Source organism: Perna viridis, chromosome 4 (genome assembly GCF_037379345.1).
Source record: "Perna viridis isolate PV_CMFRI_1.1 ecotype Kerala chromosome 4, ASM3737934v1, whole genome shotgun sequence".
Classification (NCBI taxonomy): Eukaryota; Metazoa; Mollusca; class Bivalvia; order Mytilida; family Mytilidae; genus Perna; species Perna viridis.
Genome location: NC_142448.1, coordinates 45,360,948 through 45,379,732, shown reverse-complemented (window position 1 = coordinate 45,379,732; position 18,785 = coordinate 45,360,948). Strand labels below are relative to the sequence as shown.

General features: G+C 32.7%; 1 protein-coding gene across 1 annotated transcript in view; it reads right to left on the bottom strand.

The window, feature by feature from the left end:
• Window positions 1–18,785, bottom strand: part of LOC148620255 (voltage-dependent calcium channel gamma-5 subunit-like) — a 55,621-nt gene extending 36,836 nt beyond the window's left edge. The window contains exon 1 of the mRNA XM_088580993.1: window positions 18,093–18,785. Coding sequence (XP_088437119.1) covers window positions 18,093–18,291 — 199 coding nt within the window. The 5' untranslated portion in view covers window positions 18,292–18,785. The remainder of the gene's footprint in view (window positions 1–18,092) is intronic.

Genomic DNA, 18,785 nt, shown 5'->3' with positions numbered 1-18,785 from the left:
CGTAATCTTTTCTAACCATGCAAGAAGTTCGGTAACGGGAATGCTAAAATAAATATTCCATAAAACAGAGCACTTGTTTATGATAAATAGATCCTTTCAAACTCAGTTTCATGAAACATAAAATTTAAGAATCAATAGACCGTTTAGATGTTTTTAGTTTAATGGCATTGACATGAAAACAACCAAAGCCTTTTTCATCATACTAAAATTGCCGTGTATGTTGCTTCGGTGAAAGCAATGTAGCAATAAATTCAGTTAAAAGTCGAAAACATGCCACTTACGAAGATTTAACATGAATTTGCCATTACGGTTAAACATTTGAGCATTTGCATTTGTGTGACATGTTTTAAGTTCACACTGATTTTTTTTTATATTAAAAGTGAACTGATGGGCTATCGACACATATCTTCATTTTCGATTTTAATGAAATGTATGTTTTGTAGAAAAGACAGTCAATAATTGAATAATTTTCCTTCTCTCTTTTGTTTACCCTAGACTTGACTTTTTATGAGCAACTCGGCGGGTGTTTATAGGTAGGCACAGGACGCTTACCCTACCGGTGCACCTGCTTCATGCTCCCAGTTATTAGTTGAGTCCGAGTTGCTCATTTACTTTTGTTATTTCGGTTATTTTAAGTTCTTTGTTGTGTGTGTCTGTTTTTCATGTCTGGTGTTTGTCCCTGCTTTACATTCTTTTGATTTCCACTAGAATTTTGGTTCCCTTCATTACTCTTAAATACAGATGAAAACAGCACTGTACACAGAAAATTAGAGATTCAAGGTCAGTTCATCAGACATCACAGATTTAAAAAAAAAAACACCGAAAAAGACAGATCAGTACACATGACACGTTATAAGACATAAGACAGATCTGTTTAGGGACACTAAATGCAATGTTCAAGTTTTTTATATAACATTTGTAAGTTATTGCAAATAAATATTAATTCAAAAACGATAATCTTTCATGAGTAAAATTAGAAAGGGAATCATTTTAACAAACAACAAGCTCACGAGTAAAACTGAAAATGTCTATGTTTGCCATGTGTTTTGTCCTTTGTCTATCTATTGCAACTAGATGGGGATAACTTTTAATGAATTGCACCGGTCTGAAGATATTTTAATTATGTGTGATTGATTTAAATTCAAATTCAAAATCGGAGGCCGAGACAAATTACACATTTAAAGAGAAAGTCATATATGATATCAGAATCAGAGGATTGGATCAAAGTTCTTCTGAACATGAGTGTTCGGTCAAATTACGTCTCTGATTAAGACAAAAAGTTCAAATTTCCTCTTCTAACTATTACATAGAATTTATTGCTATCTTATTATCAGGAATTAAGGCCAACTTTCATCCCTGAATCAAAAGATGAAGTATAAAGACCAAGGCCACCTCTTCAAAGTTTCTGACCACAAGAAGTGTCAGTTTCAAAATTGTTCAAATATCTGCATTGACATTTGAAGGCAAATTCTTTAGTGTTAAAAACAATGAATTTGATGATATATCCAAAAGATAGGGGAAAACAGCAAATTTAAGAAAAAAAGCATTTGGTCGTGAATTTCCACGGAAGCACATTTCACCCACCAATACAATATATGACGATTATTTTGGCGATTGTCGTGGAAAACATCTCCTAGTAACACCAGGTGCATTAAAAGACATGATTAAAATGAAAATATAGATCTTGATATAATGTAGCTCATTTTCGTCTAACTTTTTCAAAGGAAAACACCCAAACTATCGGATTGTCACAATTACAACTTTTATGTACCTTGATCTTGATTGCAAACATTGTATAAATTCAAGATGATATTTTTCTAAGTAAAGAACATAACTTTAAAAATCGTGAACTGTACACTGTGCTAATCCACACTGGTGTCGTTAACCAAATAGAACGAGAATAAATTGTATGATGTTAATAATTTAGGACAAGTTAGGACACTACCGACACTATGAAGGCAGTATCATATCTTAACCTACATTTGTATATCGACGGAAAAGGAAAAGGCAATATTACACGACAAACGCGATGTTTTCTCATTCCGTATTGTCAACTTTCCTGTCATATGTTGCAACATCCTCTCAGTGCCTACGTATGGAATTTTCATATGACGCATACGTTATGCCAGATTTGGCCGTAACTACGCGGACATTTTGTACCATGCTAAACCTCTTACAAAAAACCTTCCTGAACAGGGTTATGTTGCTACAAGAATGTGGTCATTACTACAGAACTGTTACAGTGTTTCATGGTGTAAATATTAACGTGTAAGACTTCCGATTTTGTTTGCAGTTTTCGGTTTTTTTAAAGTGTGTCTATCTTGTTAGATTCCACTCAACATTCCCTTTCCATGGGATTCATGGTATATGTGTCTAATCTAAATTCATGGTATGACTATAACGTCGACTTCGATGAACGTCGCTGTCGGAAATTCATGTTGTGTCATCAAATGGGAATAATTTTAGATTATTTTTCAATTCTTTAAATACAAAGAATTTGAAATTTAGTTAGTTATAATCATTGCTTAATTGATTGTCATATCTTTAAATCGTCTTTGTTCTTGAATGATAATGTCATAATCAAAAGTATTATCCTTTTGGCTGAGTGTTCCTCTTAAAAAAATACAACTAATGATCTTGTGATTAAAAAATACATTCTGGTGTAGGCAGTGAAACAGTAGGTTTATGTATAATCGATAAAACCGATAAATACCAAACGATGAATGTTAGCTGCAAGCTATGAAGAAAAATTACGGAAAGAGTTCACTAAACTAGATTAAAAACGCATTATATTGTTTCAGTATTATCTCCCTTGGGAAATCTGCACAGATTCTTTAAATGAAAATTCACTATCGTTTTCATGATGAATGAGAGTAACGCAATGGACCATCAAAGAGTTAAATTTGATTTCACGAAGATTGGACACCTTTTTCCGATTGTTGGAGAAACGGGAATACTTGATTCTTTATCGTGTTAACGCGAGATTTGTGGAGAAGGTTTCGAAGAAGATAGTTTGGTTTATGATGATCTTGTGTATTGATCCGCCTACAAAAGGTCGGTGTAAAGGAAGTATAACAATTATTACAGCGATTTAAGCAACGTTTTGCAATGTTAACTCTTATAAATGCCATCATTTCAAACTTGACTAGAATCGAAGACACTTGTACTCTGTTGTATTATCTAACATAAGAATGTCAATTGTATCAAACAAGTAATTCGTCAGTTTTTATAAGTGATTTTTCGCTGGACGTTTATGTTACATAATATGCTTAAACTTTGTATAAAAAATCTTGACAACATATCGTGACGAAATCATCTTGCCAGCACACGTCATTTAAAATTTTGTCTTGGCCATGCTGGTTATGTTACTACCAGTCCACAATCCAAATGAACTATATATTGTAACTTTTCATAATGATCTACAACTATAACACATGATTACACATCTAACGTAATTTAAACATTTGACTACTCTTACCATCAGACAAGACTCTGACATGTTACAAAACAATTACTTTTGAACACACACGATACATAATTATTATTATTGACTTCACCTTAAATAATGATAAGCCTTGTTGACACATATCGCGTTTCAATACAATCTGGCCACACAATGAACAATTTCTCCTCATCATATATATCACATGATTTTACGTCCTGACCACATATGTAGCATATCAATAAGTCTGATGACCAGTATGAGTCTGGACAACACACATTATACCATTACATTTCCTGATACCGGGTAACACATGGTTCAAAACAAATATATCCAAATCACACAAGTCACATAACTCATATGTCCTGACCATATATGTAACATTATAGTATGTCTTGAGCAAGCGGGTCATAAAACAGTATGACCAAACCACACATGTCGCATAAAAAAATTTAAAAAAATAAACTAAAAATAAAGTAAGGAAACAATCAGTTTCAATCAGAACAATTAAGCGAGAGTGAATATTGAAAGTTGAAAATATGGGATGAAAGTTTATGTGAACAAATTGACAAGAAGCAACAAAAAATGACATATACTATTATGCACTGGGGATCTGCTTATAATAAGTGTAAAAGGTATCTTGATTTAAAACTACTAGTATCACTTCACGCTTTCATCAAACATCTCATTAAGTAGCAGTCTTTCTAAACAAATTAAACAGAAGGTGATTCATACATGTGAAAAACCCACCGAGTTCAGTTTGATTTCTTGTTCAGAAACAGTTACTGATCACATAATCAGTCTTAGTGTTTAATTTAATTGTTGCGCTTTTGAAATAAAATATATAAATTGTACATGACATTTTCACTTCGGAAGAGTTATCGTTCTTGGTTTGGCTTCATTTGGTTGATTTTAGTGGGATATGAAAATATGATTTTTTTTTTAAAAAGTGCAGATCTGAATGGAAAAAGATTCTTATTTGAAAGTAAAATATATGTGGACTGAAAAAGCGTCGCTTGTTCGGTTGGTTTTTCTCTACTATGAAAATCACTTTACCACTGGCAGTGTCTGAATTTTATGTGAACGTACTTAATACATTTTGTATCAAATACAACAAAGAATAATCCTATCACTGAGCGCAAGGTAAATAACGAGGTCTTCCAACAATATTGTAACGGGATAATCGCGAGTAAAATTAATTCATTTGATATAGTAGTAAATACAAGTACTACCTAATTTATAGTGAATTACCACGCGTTTTATGTCTTGTTTCAGCCAGTTGGTAGCCCTAGTGGTCAGTGCTCAGGCGTTTGTGTAGGAAAACGTTTAAAGCATCGTCAGGCAATGATAAAATGGTAATACCAATAGTAAAATTACAAGGCCAGACATACCTTCTATACCCCGCTTGCTACCTTTTACAAATAAAATACAAAATGGACTTCCAATGTCAAAGTAGATCACTTGACGTAGTAACTTCTTCAAACATTTGAAGTGAATGTAGGATTTGAGAAAAAAACAAAGGAATACAGTTTTACCAGTTTTTTTTTGGTTTTTTTTCAATAAAAAATTTAGAATTGGATCAGATTTACCTTAGTTTTGTCGACCATGAGTGGCGTTTATCTTTAAGATGTTGGGCTTATTTTGTTGGACAGCAGAATTGTTAAAGGGTTTTTTTTTCAATTTCATGTTAACGTTTTCGTGAAGAAACAAACATTTATTCTTGAGAATAAATATACTGATTCCTTCCGCTTTGTACTTCTTTGGAAAATTAGCCAATGAAGCAAGTGAAGTATAAATGGTATGCCCGATCATCTGATTTTTCTGGTGGGATTATCATTGTCTTGTCTGACGAGCTTATGAGCAATTCAGCGGTTGTTTCCCGAAAGGCAGAGGACGCTTACCCTAACGGTACACCTGGTCCATGCTCTAAATTTTTAGTGGAGAACGAGTTCATTTTCTTTTGTTACTTTGTATGTATTATTTTGGTTATTTTATGTTCTTTGTTGTGTTTGTCTATTTTCCATGACTGGTCTTTGTCACTGTATTATAATCTTTTGATTTCCGCCAGAATCTTTGTTCTCTTGATTACTCTTCCAGGTATTTCTATACAAGAACTTGTGCTCAGTGGAGCTGTCAATAGATGCAAGTGCTACCATAAACAATTATCTTAACCAGTCTGGTCTGTCAATTGTAAACCTTGAGAAAATATGATATCTGGCGGTAAAGAAAGAAAAAAGACCGAAGATAACTTGTATGTTTGATATACTAAGCAATTAATAAACATATCGCTTAGCATAAGGTATGAATAATATTGAATGATAAGAAACGCAGAAATAGTTGAAAAAAGTGTGGACTACAACGAGAACGAACTCTGTTCTACAAAGAGTTCATTCATACCACCCATAGAATAATATGAATATAATGAATAAACTTCAATGCATGTGTAAATTGTTCATATCGCATACAAGTTCACTCAGACAAACACGAATGAAGTATGAAGAGAAACCTGGGTGACTCTCCAAAAACTACTACAGTATAAACCTTCCAATCTAATTTCGTATCACCTTGGTATTTGATATCTATAAAAAATACAATCAAATTCGGTATATCGTACACCAAGGGACCATTAAAATGTGTTCGAGTTATCGGAAGTTCGAGAAATTAAAGTTAATATATTTCCGGATTTTTTTCGGTGCCGGTCCGACTTCGACTTTATGAATAGAAATTGCTTTCTCCCTATGAAGTTTTGTTAGTTCTTGGATATTGTTCATTCGCTTCCGGAAAGTCGTGTTGATTTGTGACCATTACAAATGCTGTGTTTGCTTTAAAAAAAACCTTTCAGAGTGCAGTTTCTTGGACAATAATTTGTTTTCATCTAATTTTCTTTGATGTTTCAGTATGCCGACTTCGGAATATTCTCGAATTTCATTCATTACAATATATACTAGATTAAAACTGTCTAATTAGTGATGACTTAAATATTACCTGTAATGTAAAGTGACATTTAATTAATGATAGGGTTTCAGTTTTTCACACCTTTTATGATCCAAGCTGACAAAATAGCTGACGTGTTAGTGAGGATTATTCTCAAAGATTCATTACCGGACGACCAAATAGTCAGTTTGAGTGTTCGAGAAATCAAAGGTTATATATATAAGTTTGGTACTTTAAATTGTATTCAGGAAATCCCGGGTGTTCGACCCAATCCACACACAGGTTACGTGACAATTAACTTGTCTGCAAAAGCCACACTACCTTTCAGTTTGGAAACACGAGTAATAAAAATATATGTTTTGACCACATATCATAATATAGGTGCAGTGTGGTTAAAACAGACTTATGATATGTACATAGACATGCATCGTGAAGTTTGATATAAAACACTGAGTAAGCTTACTTAATAAAAACAAATTACAAGTTTGCTTCAGAAACCAGATATCGGTTTTCCTTGAAGTTCAGGCTTGTCACGATTAAGCCATTCGATATCGTTCTGGGTTTTTTTTATTCCAATTTCATAAGTTCATGGTTTATCTTCGTGATAATCCAGGCATTCAAAAACGATTTAAATGCTTTAAAGGAAGATAATGATAATTTTAAGTGCAGCATGTACATGTAAAAGTTATCGTATATCAGTATTTCTAGATTACGATGTACTTTAATATTTTTATTAGTCATATACATTTTTATTTATATAGAAATCACTATATTGTTTTAGCGAATAATGAATAATATAATTTTATCACATGTCAGGAAAATTTGCTTGCTTTTTTATTTCAATTCATTCCAACGACGATTCAGCAACATTCATCAGGTCTTATTAATTTGTCATTTTTGTGTACTTCTAGTACAGACATGTGTTTAAGTGTTTAAAGGTGAGATTAGTTAGAAGATAGAACAAACAGAAATTTGAAGCTTGTGTATGGAATTTTAGCATCACAATTGACTAAGAAAGCTCACTGTACAGAAAGAAATTTGGAAAGAAAACTGAGAAAGAGAAAAATAGACGTCTCTAACGATAATCGAAAGGCAAGAATGTCCATATAGTGGTTTTGAAAGAGTACTGAATTAGAAGACTGAGATAAGAAAGACAGAGACAAAAGATTAGAAAAAATGTTGATCCCATTAAAAGAACAAGAAGTCGGAGACAGATATGGGGATATACTTACGGAGATCTAGATAGAGGACTGTGAAAGGACTTAGATAGAATTTAGGGGGTAGCACTGTGGGATTATAAGGATTGATATCGAAGAAATTACAAATAAAGACGTGAAAAGAAAACAAAAAAAAATCATTGATGGAGATTTGGAGAAAAAACTAATGGGATATGAAAAAATTCCTTCAAGTTTTCGGTAATAGATTCAACGTATAAAATCCCCGAATCTAGGATTGTTTAAAAACAAAACGTCATATAGCAAAGGCTTAGTTCAAAAGATCTAGCCAAACGATGTTTTATTTTGCATAAGATCAGCTATAAAGTCAGCTTCATAAGGGTGAATGAATAGGTCAGCGAGTAACCAAACACAATTTGTTCCTATTGGACTGCCGACTGTTCGTTGAAAACCAAATCCACCACACTGGAGTGACGTGTAGTCGAGTAGAAAATCCAAAGAAATCAATTTGGGATAGTTTTTTACATAGTGTGGAGGATCTCTACTAAGTACTTAAATATGTATTTGTATCTAAATATTTCATCTTTTTCGGGAATTTTCAAAATGCAATTATACTCCGATAATTGAGGTTCTCAATAGAACTTTCGAATGTTTCAAGATCCACATTGAATTGATACCGGGAGTAACAAATGTCGTGGTAAGACTGTAGACCCTCTTTGACAGCTGTAAATAAGGAATTAACAGCTTCGAAAGAAGCTGGGTAGAACATTCGTATATCAAGCTATGAAGTGTTGTTTGGAGTTTTCGAATCCAATATATAGACAGAAGATCACAATCATCTTCTTTTGTCAGAAGACCGCGAGAAGATATAACGAACAAATGGTTTTCCATTACTATTATCTCTTCTTAAAAGAGTGAGATAGTGTTATAGGTGTTATTATTGCTAGTATGTATCAAAAAGAAATAAAAGAAAGTACAGTCGAATGTAAAGAAAGACAACTTAGATAAGGGAAAACAAAGATAGAAAATACAAACAGAATCTTAGAAACCAAAGATAGAACATACAGACAGAATCTTTGAAATCAAAGATAGAAAGTACAGACAGAATCTTAGAAACATAAGATAGAAAGTACAGACAGAATCTTTGAAACCCGACTTAAAGTAAAGTACAGACATGAGATTGGAAAGAACATCAAGATAGAAGAATATGAAGACTTAGGTTTGTAAAGAGGGTTTAAAATTCAGAAAGTATGAACAACGTTAACGGATTAAAAGAAATAGTTGGAATAGATGTCAATTCACAAAATAACTGAGATAAGAGAAAAGTAAGCAGTGTTTTGAGAGAACACTGAAGTAACAAAAATGACAAACTGAGGTTCGAACTGAGAACTGAGGAACATTGAAAGAGAAAAAATCAAAGTGTTTTTAATTAAATAAAATGTATTGTTAACGAAACACAATGTAAGAATTTGACAAAAGGATTTAATTCAGTGATTGAAAAGTACACTGTGCTTTTAAAGAAAAAATATTCAGAGAATTTCAAAGAGGACCAAGGAAAAAGAATGGATAAGCATTGAAATGGGCGAAAGTACATGCATTGTTTCAAAAACTGAATAGAGATAACGGAACGTACAGACCAAAATTGAAGAGAAAACCAAGACATAAAAACAGGGAAAACTGAGATAGAAAAAAGCACAAATGGTTGAAGTAGAAGGATGTTGATGACACTGAAATAGGATAAAGTACTAAAAGCGTTTATGGAAACATAATCGAGATTGTAGAAAGTGCAGGTAAAAGTAAGAATATCGTTTATTGCTGATCAGACAAGCGCATACATCGCAAAAATCTATTCAACAATGGAGGAAAGGTATAAAAGCATTAAATGTTTCAGCTCTGTAAAACTGAGAAAAAAAAAGAATTCATGAAGTAAAATTTCTACAAGGAACAAAATGATTCTGTCGACTGCACAGATAATTCAATTAACCAAAAGAGGATGTTACGATTTTTCATCAATCTCACTAATATTAAAACTCGAAAAGATTACATTCTTTTATCAGGCTTTAATGATTTAATAGACTTGTGTACTGCGTTAGCCTCTAATCGGAGGCTACAAATTAGTTTATCGACCCAATTTTACTGAAGAAAATGCAAGAGGGTCGTAAGAGTTTAATCAACGCTAATTTACTTCTTAATACATTATTTACAGTCAAAAACGATTACGACTTTGTCTGCATTCAAAAGGATAAATTGGTATAATATTGACTTTCCATGTAGTTCTCAAACACCATTTGCTACTAAAACAATCTTGTATATCTACCTTCTGTTTAAACTACTATAGATAAAGATCTACCATAGGGTGTTTTTTGTTTCTTAGATGTCAGTTCCAAACTCAATCTAATGTTCAGCTCATAGTTGTATCTGCCTGCACTTACTTAGACAAATGTTAGGTTATGGAACCTTATAAGCTTGAAAGACTGTTAAGACAAGAAAAATTTGCATGGCATAATTTAGTATTTGTAAAACATGAAATCCTCAATTTGCCTCAAAGCAAATGGAACATTGTACACAACAACCACATTCGTCTACAGCAAATTGTATAGATATCTAGCTGCATGTTAAAATTGCATGCAGTATATGGTAAAAATAATTTCTTCAATCAAGCACTCTATTCTATACGTAAGCAACAGCGATTACAACATTGTGGATCAATATTCATTTTAAGTCTGACCACAAAAAAACACTACCATGTTCTTTCGGTATTGTTTATCTACTTCCATTAGAGATCAAGAACAATGCATGTCTATTACAAATGACAATTGCAGTAGCTCTTCCAATCAATTCTAGAACAAGAATTTAAAAGCAGGAAGGAAAACAGAATGAGATCTTTCTATTTGGTTTAATATCGTGATTTTAACATTGCTGTGAGGAGAATAATTAATATTGTCTGAGACATATTCAAGAGTTTGTTCTGAACCGATGGAAAAATCGCTGTTTGTCATTAATGATGAGAGAGAGAGTCCGGTCGCGAGAGGACAACAGACATTTTGATGGTTGGCTTCTTATATTCGTTTTGATGCAATTGTAGCAATATGATCTAACGTCAGTAAATTCATATACTGCAAAATCTGTTTATCTTCAATTGCGCTGATGACAAAAAACAGTCGAAATAACACAAAAAAATATTAAGAAAGTGCTACGTCGATTAGTATATAAAATACTAATTCCACTTGCAGTCGTTTTCTCTTAAGACTTGCAAGCATTTATACAATTTATAGTTCTTATGCACCACAAGTAGAAGTATTCACTTAATTTACAATGGTAAAGCAGAGATTAATCTAATGAATTTGTTGCCGTCATATCCAATACATCTATTGTTTTACAAAACATATCATTGACCTTGTAAGCCAATATGGCGAATATTGGATAACCATCGGAGCAAAACATAAAGAAATGGAATCGTCTGACAAAAACAATTTACGTAGAAGTTAATGGAAAAGACCTATAACATTGCATGGACAATATAATTAGTCTGTTTAAATTGTAATACAATTACTGCTTCCGGAAAATAATGAGGATCGGCTCGTGTTTCCTAGATTATCAGTGTATTGGTTCCGCATGATACAACACCGTAAACACTGTGTTTTACGTGCTATTTAAGGACAAGTTTGGTCATTCAAGTCTGTAATATATTGGTTTATTTTTTAAACAGCATAACCATTACAAAAGCATTGTACACATGGATTCTTTTAATACAAAACGTTACTTCATACGAAGCCCTTGTATGAAGTTAGTGTTCTTTTCTCAATCTTTATAACATACAAGGAAAATCAGACAATAAAAAAGCTGTCAAAAATGCGCACATTACAGGCCTCTTCGTTTGTATTTTGTAAGAAATTTTCAGGATACAGAAATTTCCCCAGTTACTTTTCCTATGAAAAGCTTCTCGTGTAAATTGACATTTCACCATGCAGTAGGGATTATATGCTATAAACAATTATTCCTTATTGCTTGGATCTTCATTATTGGAAGTTTTATCTACACTAACAATTAATAATCAATACACGAGACAGGACAGTATTTTACATATATTTGATTAGCAATATAAACGCACTGCCAATATTCCACTAATGGACTGGACAATCTTTCTTTGTTATTACGCGAGCTGCGCATGAGTTTGGATAGTTTTAAAATGTATTCGATTAGCAGTGTAAATACACTGTCAATTTTTATCCATGACTATGGAGCCTCTCGTGAATGACTCACTGCATTTGCTTTTTACCGAAGTAGTTAATGATTTTACAAATAGAATTATGCGTTTATTATCTCTCCAATACCCAGGGCTCTCGTAACCAATCATTACGATCCGTTGCTTGACTATTGAACCGCTATTACTATACATTAAGCATTTATACATTTCAAAAGACTTATTTACCATACTCAATATCTTCCAATATATTTTTTTGACATAAACTATAGTTAATGTGCTGTTCAAGTTTTGCTTCTAGCCGCTAAATGTGTCTAAATTGTTGATTAATAGACTTAAATTTTCATGATCTAGTACAATATTGACAGACAATTATGGGATGTATACTTTAAAGACAACGACTGGCTATTCTGTTATCCATAAAACAGCTATAAAAACGTACTTCAAATAAAATTCTCTATTTTGCCTATGCACTTTACAATTAAGTATTTAACGGAATATCTTACAAATGCTTGACGTATTGCATAAGTATTACCGGTAAAAAGGTAAGATGATACAATACGTACCATTCAAGTACCAGCCCATATAAAATTCAGACACCGCCAATGGTAATGTGATTCATGGTGTAGAAAAACCCACCAAACAAACGATGCTTTTTCAATCTATATATGTTGTACTTTCACATTTCAGCTTTCAGATCTGCAAATTTGGGATTATATGCATCTTCCACTAAAATCAACCAAATGAAACCAAATCTTGCAAATTAAGTCGTGCAAGAGTGCCATTTTCATGTGCAATCTATATAATTTTTTATCTCAAAAGCGCAACATGCAAATGAAAAACAAAGACCTGTTATGTGACAAGTACATTGTAACTGTTTCTGAACAAGAAATAAAACTGAATTCGGTGGGTTTTTGACATGCGTGAATCGCCTTCTGTCTGCTTTTTATAAAGTCTGATACTTAACGCTGTCATGTAATTAAAGTCCATCTAGTGGTACGAAGACATTTCATGTATATCTAAAGAGGTAATTAACCGATGTTTTATGACATAATAATTCACTCGATTTACTTACGTCAACACGTGAGGTGTGTTTGGTTAAAAACGGTAATTTTCTTTAAGTAGTTCTTTTGCAAAAGGTTGACCTTACATTATAAATACAGGAAGTAATGATAGAAGGATGATGAAACCAGAGGTGGGGTTCTCGAAGCTATCCTATTAGTAAGATATGTCCTAAGTCACGTCCTAACACCAAATTTAGGATGGAGTTAGGATCATCTCATGACAATGTTAGGTTGAGTCTCGAAGCTATCTCAGACATGTCTCAAGTTTGCTGGTCATTCTGTGGTAAATGATGAGTGGGAATAAGAGAAATCCAAACTTTACTGATCCTAAGACACCTTTTTTCTTAATTTTGTCGACAATTTTTTTTTTTGGCATTTGTTATTATTTAAACAGAATATAAATAAAAAAGACGTGGACCATAGGTTGGTCCCATTGGAATACCGCTTATGAATTAAATACTAATCATAACAATATACTGTTGGATATACATTGTTTTCCCCCTTGAAATAAGTAAACGTTTCTCTTAAGTACGTTTCCATTTTCTTCGAAAGGAGACATGAGTAAATATGATTTGATCTAGAGGTCACCCCACATGTAATTATAGCCTAAAGATCCGTTGGGTAGTCGGGAAATGCAAATATCTGCGGAGTCACCTCTGGGGAACTTTCTAAAGCCCTTCAAAAAGATTGCAATGGTCTACACAGTAAAGTTGTTTTTGGACAAAATTATAAATATCTTTAAATTGGATATACATCGGTCTGTGGAGAGTTTCACGTCGAATTCGTTTCGGTGAAAGACTAATTTTCAAAATATTGTTAGATTGTATAATAATGGTCTACAGAGAAGTCATAGGGGAAACTAAGCAGTCTAAAAAAATATTCTTAAGATCTTTTTTTATGAAATATTACACTAAATCAGTATCGAGTAACATTTAAGATATCGATTTGAAACCATGTATTTACAGAGAGAATCACACAACCATTCTAAGGTTGTTTATCATTTGCAATAGCTTGTAGAAAGTTTTATATGAATTAATTTCTGTATGTAAACTTTTTAAAATCAAAATTATATTTTTATATGAATCGGTTTCGGAGATGATTCCTCAGACATTTTGATGGGAATTGTTTTTTTTTATTTTCTCTTTTTAAATTGTTTTTTTTGGGGAAAAAAATTTCATACCTTTGCTAAAGAAACTAACAATCTACAAAGAATGTTATACTTCAGTTCTGGGGAGTTTCTGAAGATTTTTCAATTGACAGCAAAATGTCTGTCTGCAAAATATAATCAGATTTCTTTCTTTAGGGAATACTGCATGTAAAGATTTTTCATTGGGATTCCAATGGTACCAAAGAAGTATCACCTCAGACTATCAAGATCTTTAGATTGGTAACCATTTACTTGCATGGGGTATGCACTTTACTATTGCTTATATTTGTTTTAATGGTAGGGTGATACAATGGTCTAGTTTTTTTAAAACAGCATTAGCTGCCAAATTTGTTCACATTTGACTCTACTGAATTTTGCTGATTCAATGAAATAAGTTTGTAGTAATGTAATTGAAGCAATTAATACCTTCAGAATATTGTGAAAATAACGTTTTCTTAATCAGAGAAGATCGACATGTCTGAGCTAATTATTTTTCGCCATTACTTCCGGAGATTACCGACAGGACATTCATCAGGGTTAAAAATACCTTAAACTTTGTTACAAAATAACAATAACGGGTACACAGGTAAGCATGTGTCTTGTTTTCATTTCATCTATTTTTTGATTAGTTTTCAAATAAATTATGATCATATTTCAGCCGCATTATATCACAATACCTAAATTTCAAAAGGATTCTTGCGTTATATTCGAACTTTTTTTCTTTTACGGCTTGAGTCCGTCGGTCTTCCTTGTCGTTGAATAACCACTTTCGCTTTGCAATCAAATTTGTTATTAAAGAAGCGACCCTTATAGCACATGCGCGTATTAAGGTCGCCAGAAGTCACATGCATGCGAACTTATCTAGGTCGATTTTTTTGTCTTGCAAGACAATAAATATATAGACACCTATTTCATGTATTTAATGCATTTTATTTGTGGATATCAAATGAAATTGTACAAGAAAAGTACAATTTAGTGGTAAAAATTAAGTTAAGGCATATTTCAACAGAAACAAAAATTTAAAAAAAATGACAGCTAATGCAGCTTTAAGGGATACATTTTTCATTGGTGGTCAACTGTTTGCAAGGAATAAAACACTCTAACGTTTTGAGGTAGATCGTGAGATTACTAACGGTTAATTAGATTGAATACCAGCTTTTTGCAGGGAAAATCAGAATAAATTCTCGTAAAATATTTGAAGATTATGAAGATATTTAAATTGGATACCTTTTGACTACACTAAATTCTGTTTAGATACCGACGGTCGTCAGAAATTTGTCTTCAAATATTTTGGGTGCTAATCTGGTTTTATTATTGAATACAAGTCATGTACTTACAATACAGAAGTTTCAAGATAAACATTTTGGTAAAAATTGTATCACCTCAAAAGGGCATAGCGAGGGCTTACGAAAAAATCTTTGAAGTTGATTATTGCTCTGATCGTAATGTTTCGGATAACAAGGTTGGAAAGTTAATTAATAGTGTTCTTGAGAGCATTTTGATTGTTATTATATACACCGGTGGATCGTTATGGTGTATCCATCTTCACAATGAGAGCCGGTTTGTGCAACGTGTCATAGTTTTATTGAATTATGAAAGCATTTTTCTGACATTGTGCCACTCCTGACAAGGGCGGATCCAGGATTTAAGATTAGGGGCACAGTTCAAATTTCGGCGAGCGGAGCGGGGCGAAAACATTTTTGAGGTTAAAGTTTTGAAATGTTCTTTTAGAGTGGATGCAATGTATATATCTTTTGTGGTTAAATTAGCCAGAAATTAAAAATTCAACCTAAAACCCCCTAAATCTACCCCTGACAACCCATGCTTTGCAAATTGTAGTGGGGGCGCACGCCCGCCACGTCCCCACCTGAATCCGCCCCTGCTTGATCTCTGTCGTCTGACTTGTTTGAATTTGAAGTTGTCGCAAACTTTCTGTTGTGAATTATTCTATGTCTTTTATTTACATACAGGAAGTTTAACCTAACGGGAGTAAAGCGAGATATATCATAAAATACTTATGTTAAATCCTAAGAATACATTTTAATTGGGGGCAGTTTTAAAATGACTGGCAGCCCTGTTTGGATTAGTTTTCTTATTTCGTGGAATGAAAAATGAAGAAAGAAAACTTAATGGTGATATAATTTCCTTGGTTTATTTTTAAAAAGTTTCGTTTGGTGTCTTCAAATGTGCAATAGTTTAATCGGACATGCGATTTGAAAATAGTTCAATCGGATGTGCGATTTGAAAATAGTTCAATCGGATGTACGATTTCAAAATGCTTTAACTCTTTATTTAAACTGCTTTTACAAAAATAAGGATTTTCTCGTAGAGCGTATACATGATTACCTTCTCATGGAACTACGTAGTGTGTTTTAAACAGTACATATAGGTTTTAAGTATAATTCTTCCGCCTTAAATTAGTTGGAACTTGCTGTTCGCAAGACGGGATTCGAAAGTGGATATGGAGCAACGGAATACCAACTTCTTCCATACTTTGCAGAAATAGACAAATCACTTCAAAGGATCTTGCTTCTCTAGCTTTTCATTTGTGATTTAAGAAAGATAAAAGTTTTCCAACTATCAGGACTATGTATTAACCGTTTCTGAAATCGAATCTCTGATGTTTAAATGACATATTTGCATTAAGCATTTAGAAGTTTAACATATTTTATGCAATAAAAGTATTCTACAAATGAGATCATTAGGCAGGCATGTAATAATGCTTAAATAATGTTAAATGTGTGACCCTATATAGTACTTTAAATTACTTCAAAATTACATATAAACAATGATTAATCTGAATACACATCCCTATGCTTTTAAAGATGCTGTTCATGTAGAAACTAGGTAGATCCTATGATATCAGTTTGTTTCATCGAATTGTTTTGCTCATTACGATGTCCCAAATAACAAGGATTTTTCTGTATCAAAAGAAGATGTCTCAGAATATATTTTCAAATTCCTTACTATATAAAGTAAATTATTCACAAATCAAAGAGTTATTTCCCTTTCTTTTAATTAAAAAACCAACATTCATTTTTTTTAAACACAGGTTTGTGATCCCATATGGATGATATTGTTTTAAAAAAAAAGTTGTCATGTGCCATACACTGCCTGTTTCTACCATGCACATCCTCTTAGATCATTTGTGTCACAGAAAATGTAATCGACTTCAAAAGACTGAAGCTGTTTAAAGAAAAAATCTAAATCAATGGATTGCCAACGTGTAGATATTGATTTAGATGCAGTACACTCAGTGCCACTGTCCCGATTTAGATGACACCAATACAATATCATAATTCAATAATAATTTTAACAATGTTCGTCATATTCAGAACGTGTTTCCAACTGGATTGAAGGCAAATAGCTGATTGACTGTTTTAGTAATTCATTCTGGATCCACTAATAAAGAAATTTATCAGAATTACAAGAGGCTTTCTGTTCGCATTGTTAAGTCTTCATTTCTATGCTACATTTCAGACATTTTCGCTGGAGAAAGTACATGAAAAAATGATTGTTACTTACATTATAACCGAAAATTCACTCTGTGTATGAATTGAACGATTCAATAAGATTAAAAACTGTGTACAATTTTTGGTCAGAAAAATAAAAAAAAGCATGATATGGCATTTCTCCTAGTTGTATTTATTCCTTGTAACCCAATACTCTAAACATTTGTTTTCATTTTGGAACGATTTCCTTAGATAAATAAGGATATTAATATTATCCTTAATATTAAATAAATATTCGATGTTTATCGTGTCCTCTTGTCAGTTTGGACACCCAAGTAACGGGCAATATAGTTTTAACTAATATATCATAATTACTGCAAAAACTAAAATAACTTGTAGCCTTTTTGTTTCATTTATAAAATATTCTGAAATCCTTGCAAAGTGAGTTCCTAAAACTTGAATACCCTTTACTGATGTTGAACACTTGAAGTATTCTATGAAAAAACATACACAAGTATGAAAATGCATCATATCGATTAAACGAATTTAGAACGTAATGAAAATGATCCAGGCCTGTTTTGTAACATTATAACAATCGAATACTGCTTAAGTTATTTGATTAATTACATTACGAAACCATATACAGAAAAAAAAACATTGCATCTGTTACAAACCTTTGACGGTACATTTCCTCCACAAGCCCGACCAGTGATTTTCGTATACTCCCTTGGTGCCGTTATTTTTATTTAGCTGCAAATCACTGGTATAAAGCCAATAATCCGTCGCAACAGAAATGGCTAATAATCCAAATGCCGCACAAGCGCATGCACTGGTCATGATCATAAAAAGGCGCTTTTTTGTACAACAATCCATGTTAAATCCACACTTGAACAATTGGCACGTGGAATTTTATAGCACCTTTCGAAAACCCCTTCAAAATCATTCATGAATTTTTTATTCAGCATGAGCGAGATTTCAGATTGAAAGCAGAGCAGACGACACAACAACACGCTTCCTTCCATTCGACAGATCCGAGGAATGATAATAAAGGGATTGTTAAAACAATATCTCAGTTATTTTATAATCCATGGCAGTTTTCTCTTGATCCTTACATTTCCAACACACAATTATCCAGACATGTTTTGGAATATTGAAATTCAAATATCCGATATTAAGTATTTACTAATAAATGGCAAATATCCGGGTACAGCGTAGTCAATGCTGCAGACGTATATTGAAGAAACCAGCAATATTGTTTCAATGTTCTTCCATTCTCCTTACTGTGAATCAAGGAGAAAATGGAGCCACGCGAGTAATTTTCTTAGCGTGTCCATCTTGGAAACATAAAATCGATAAGATCGTAGTGA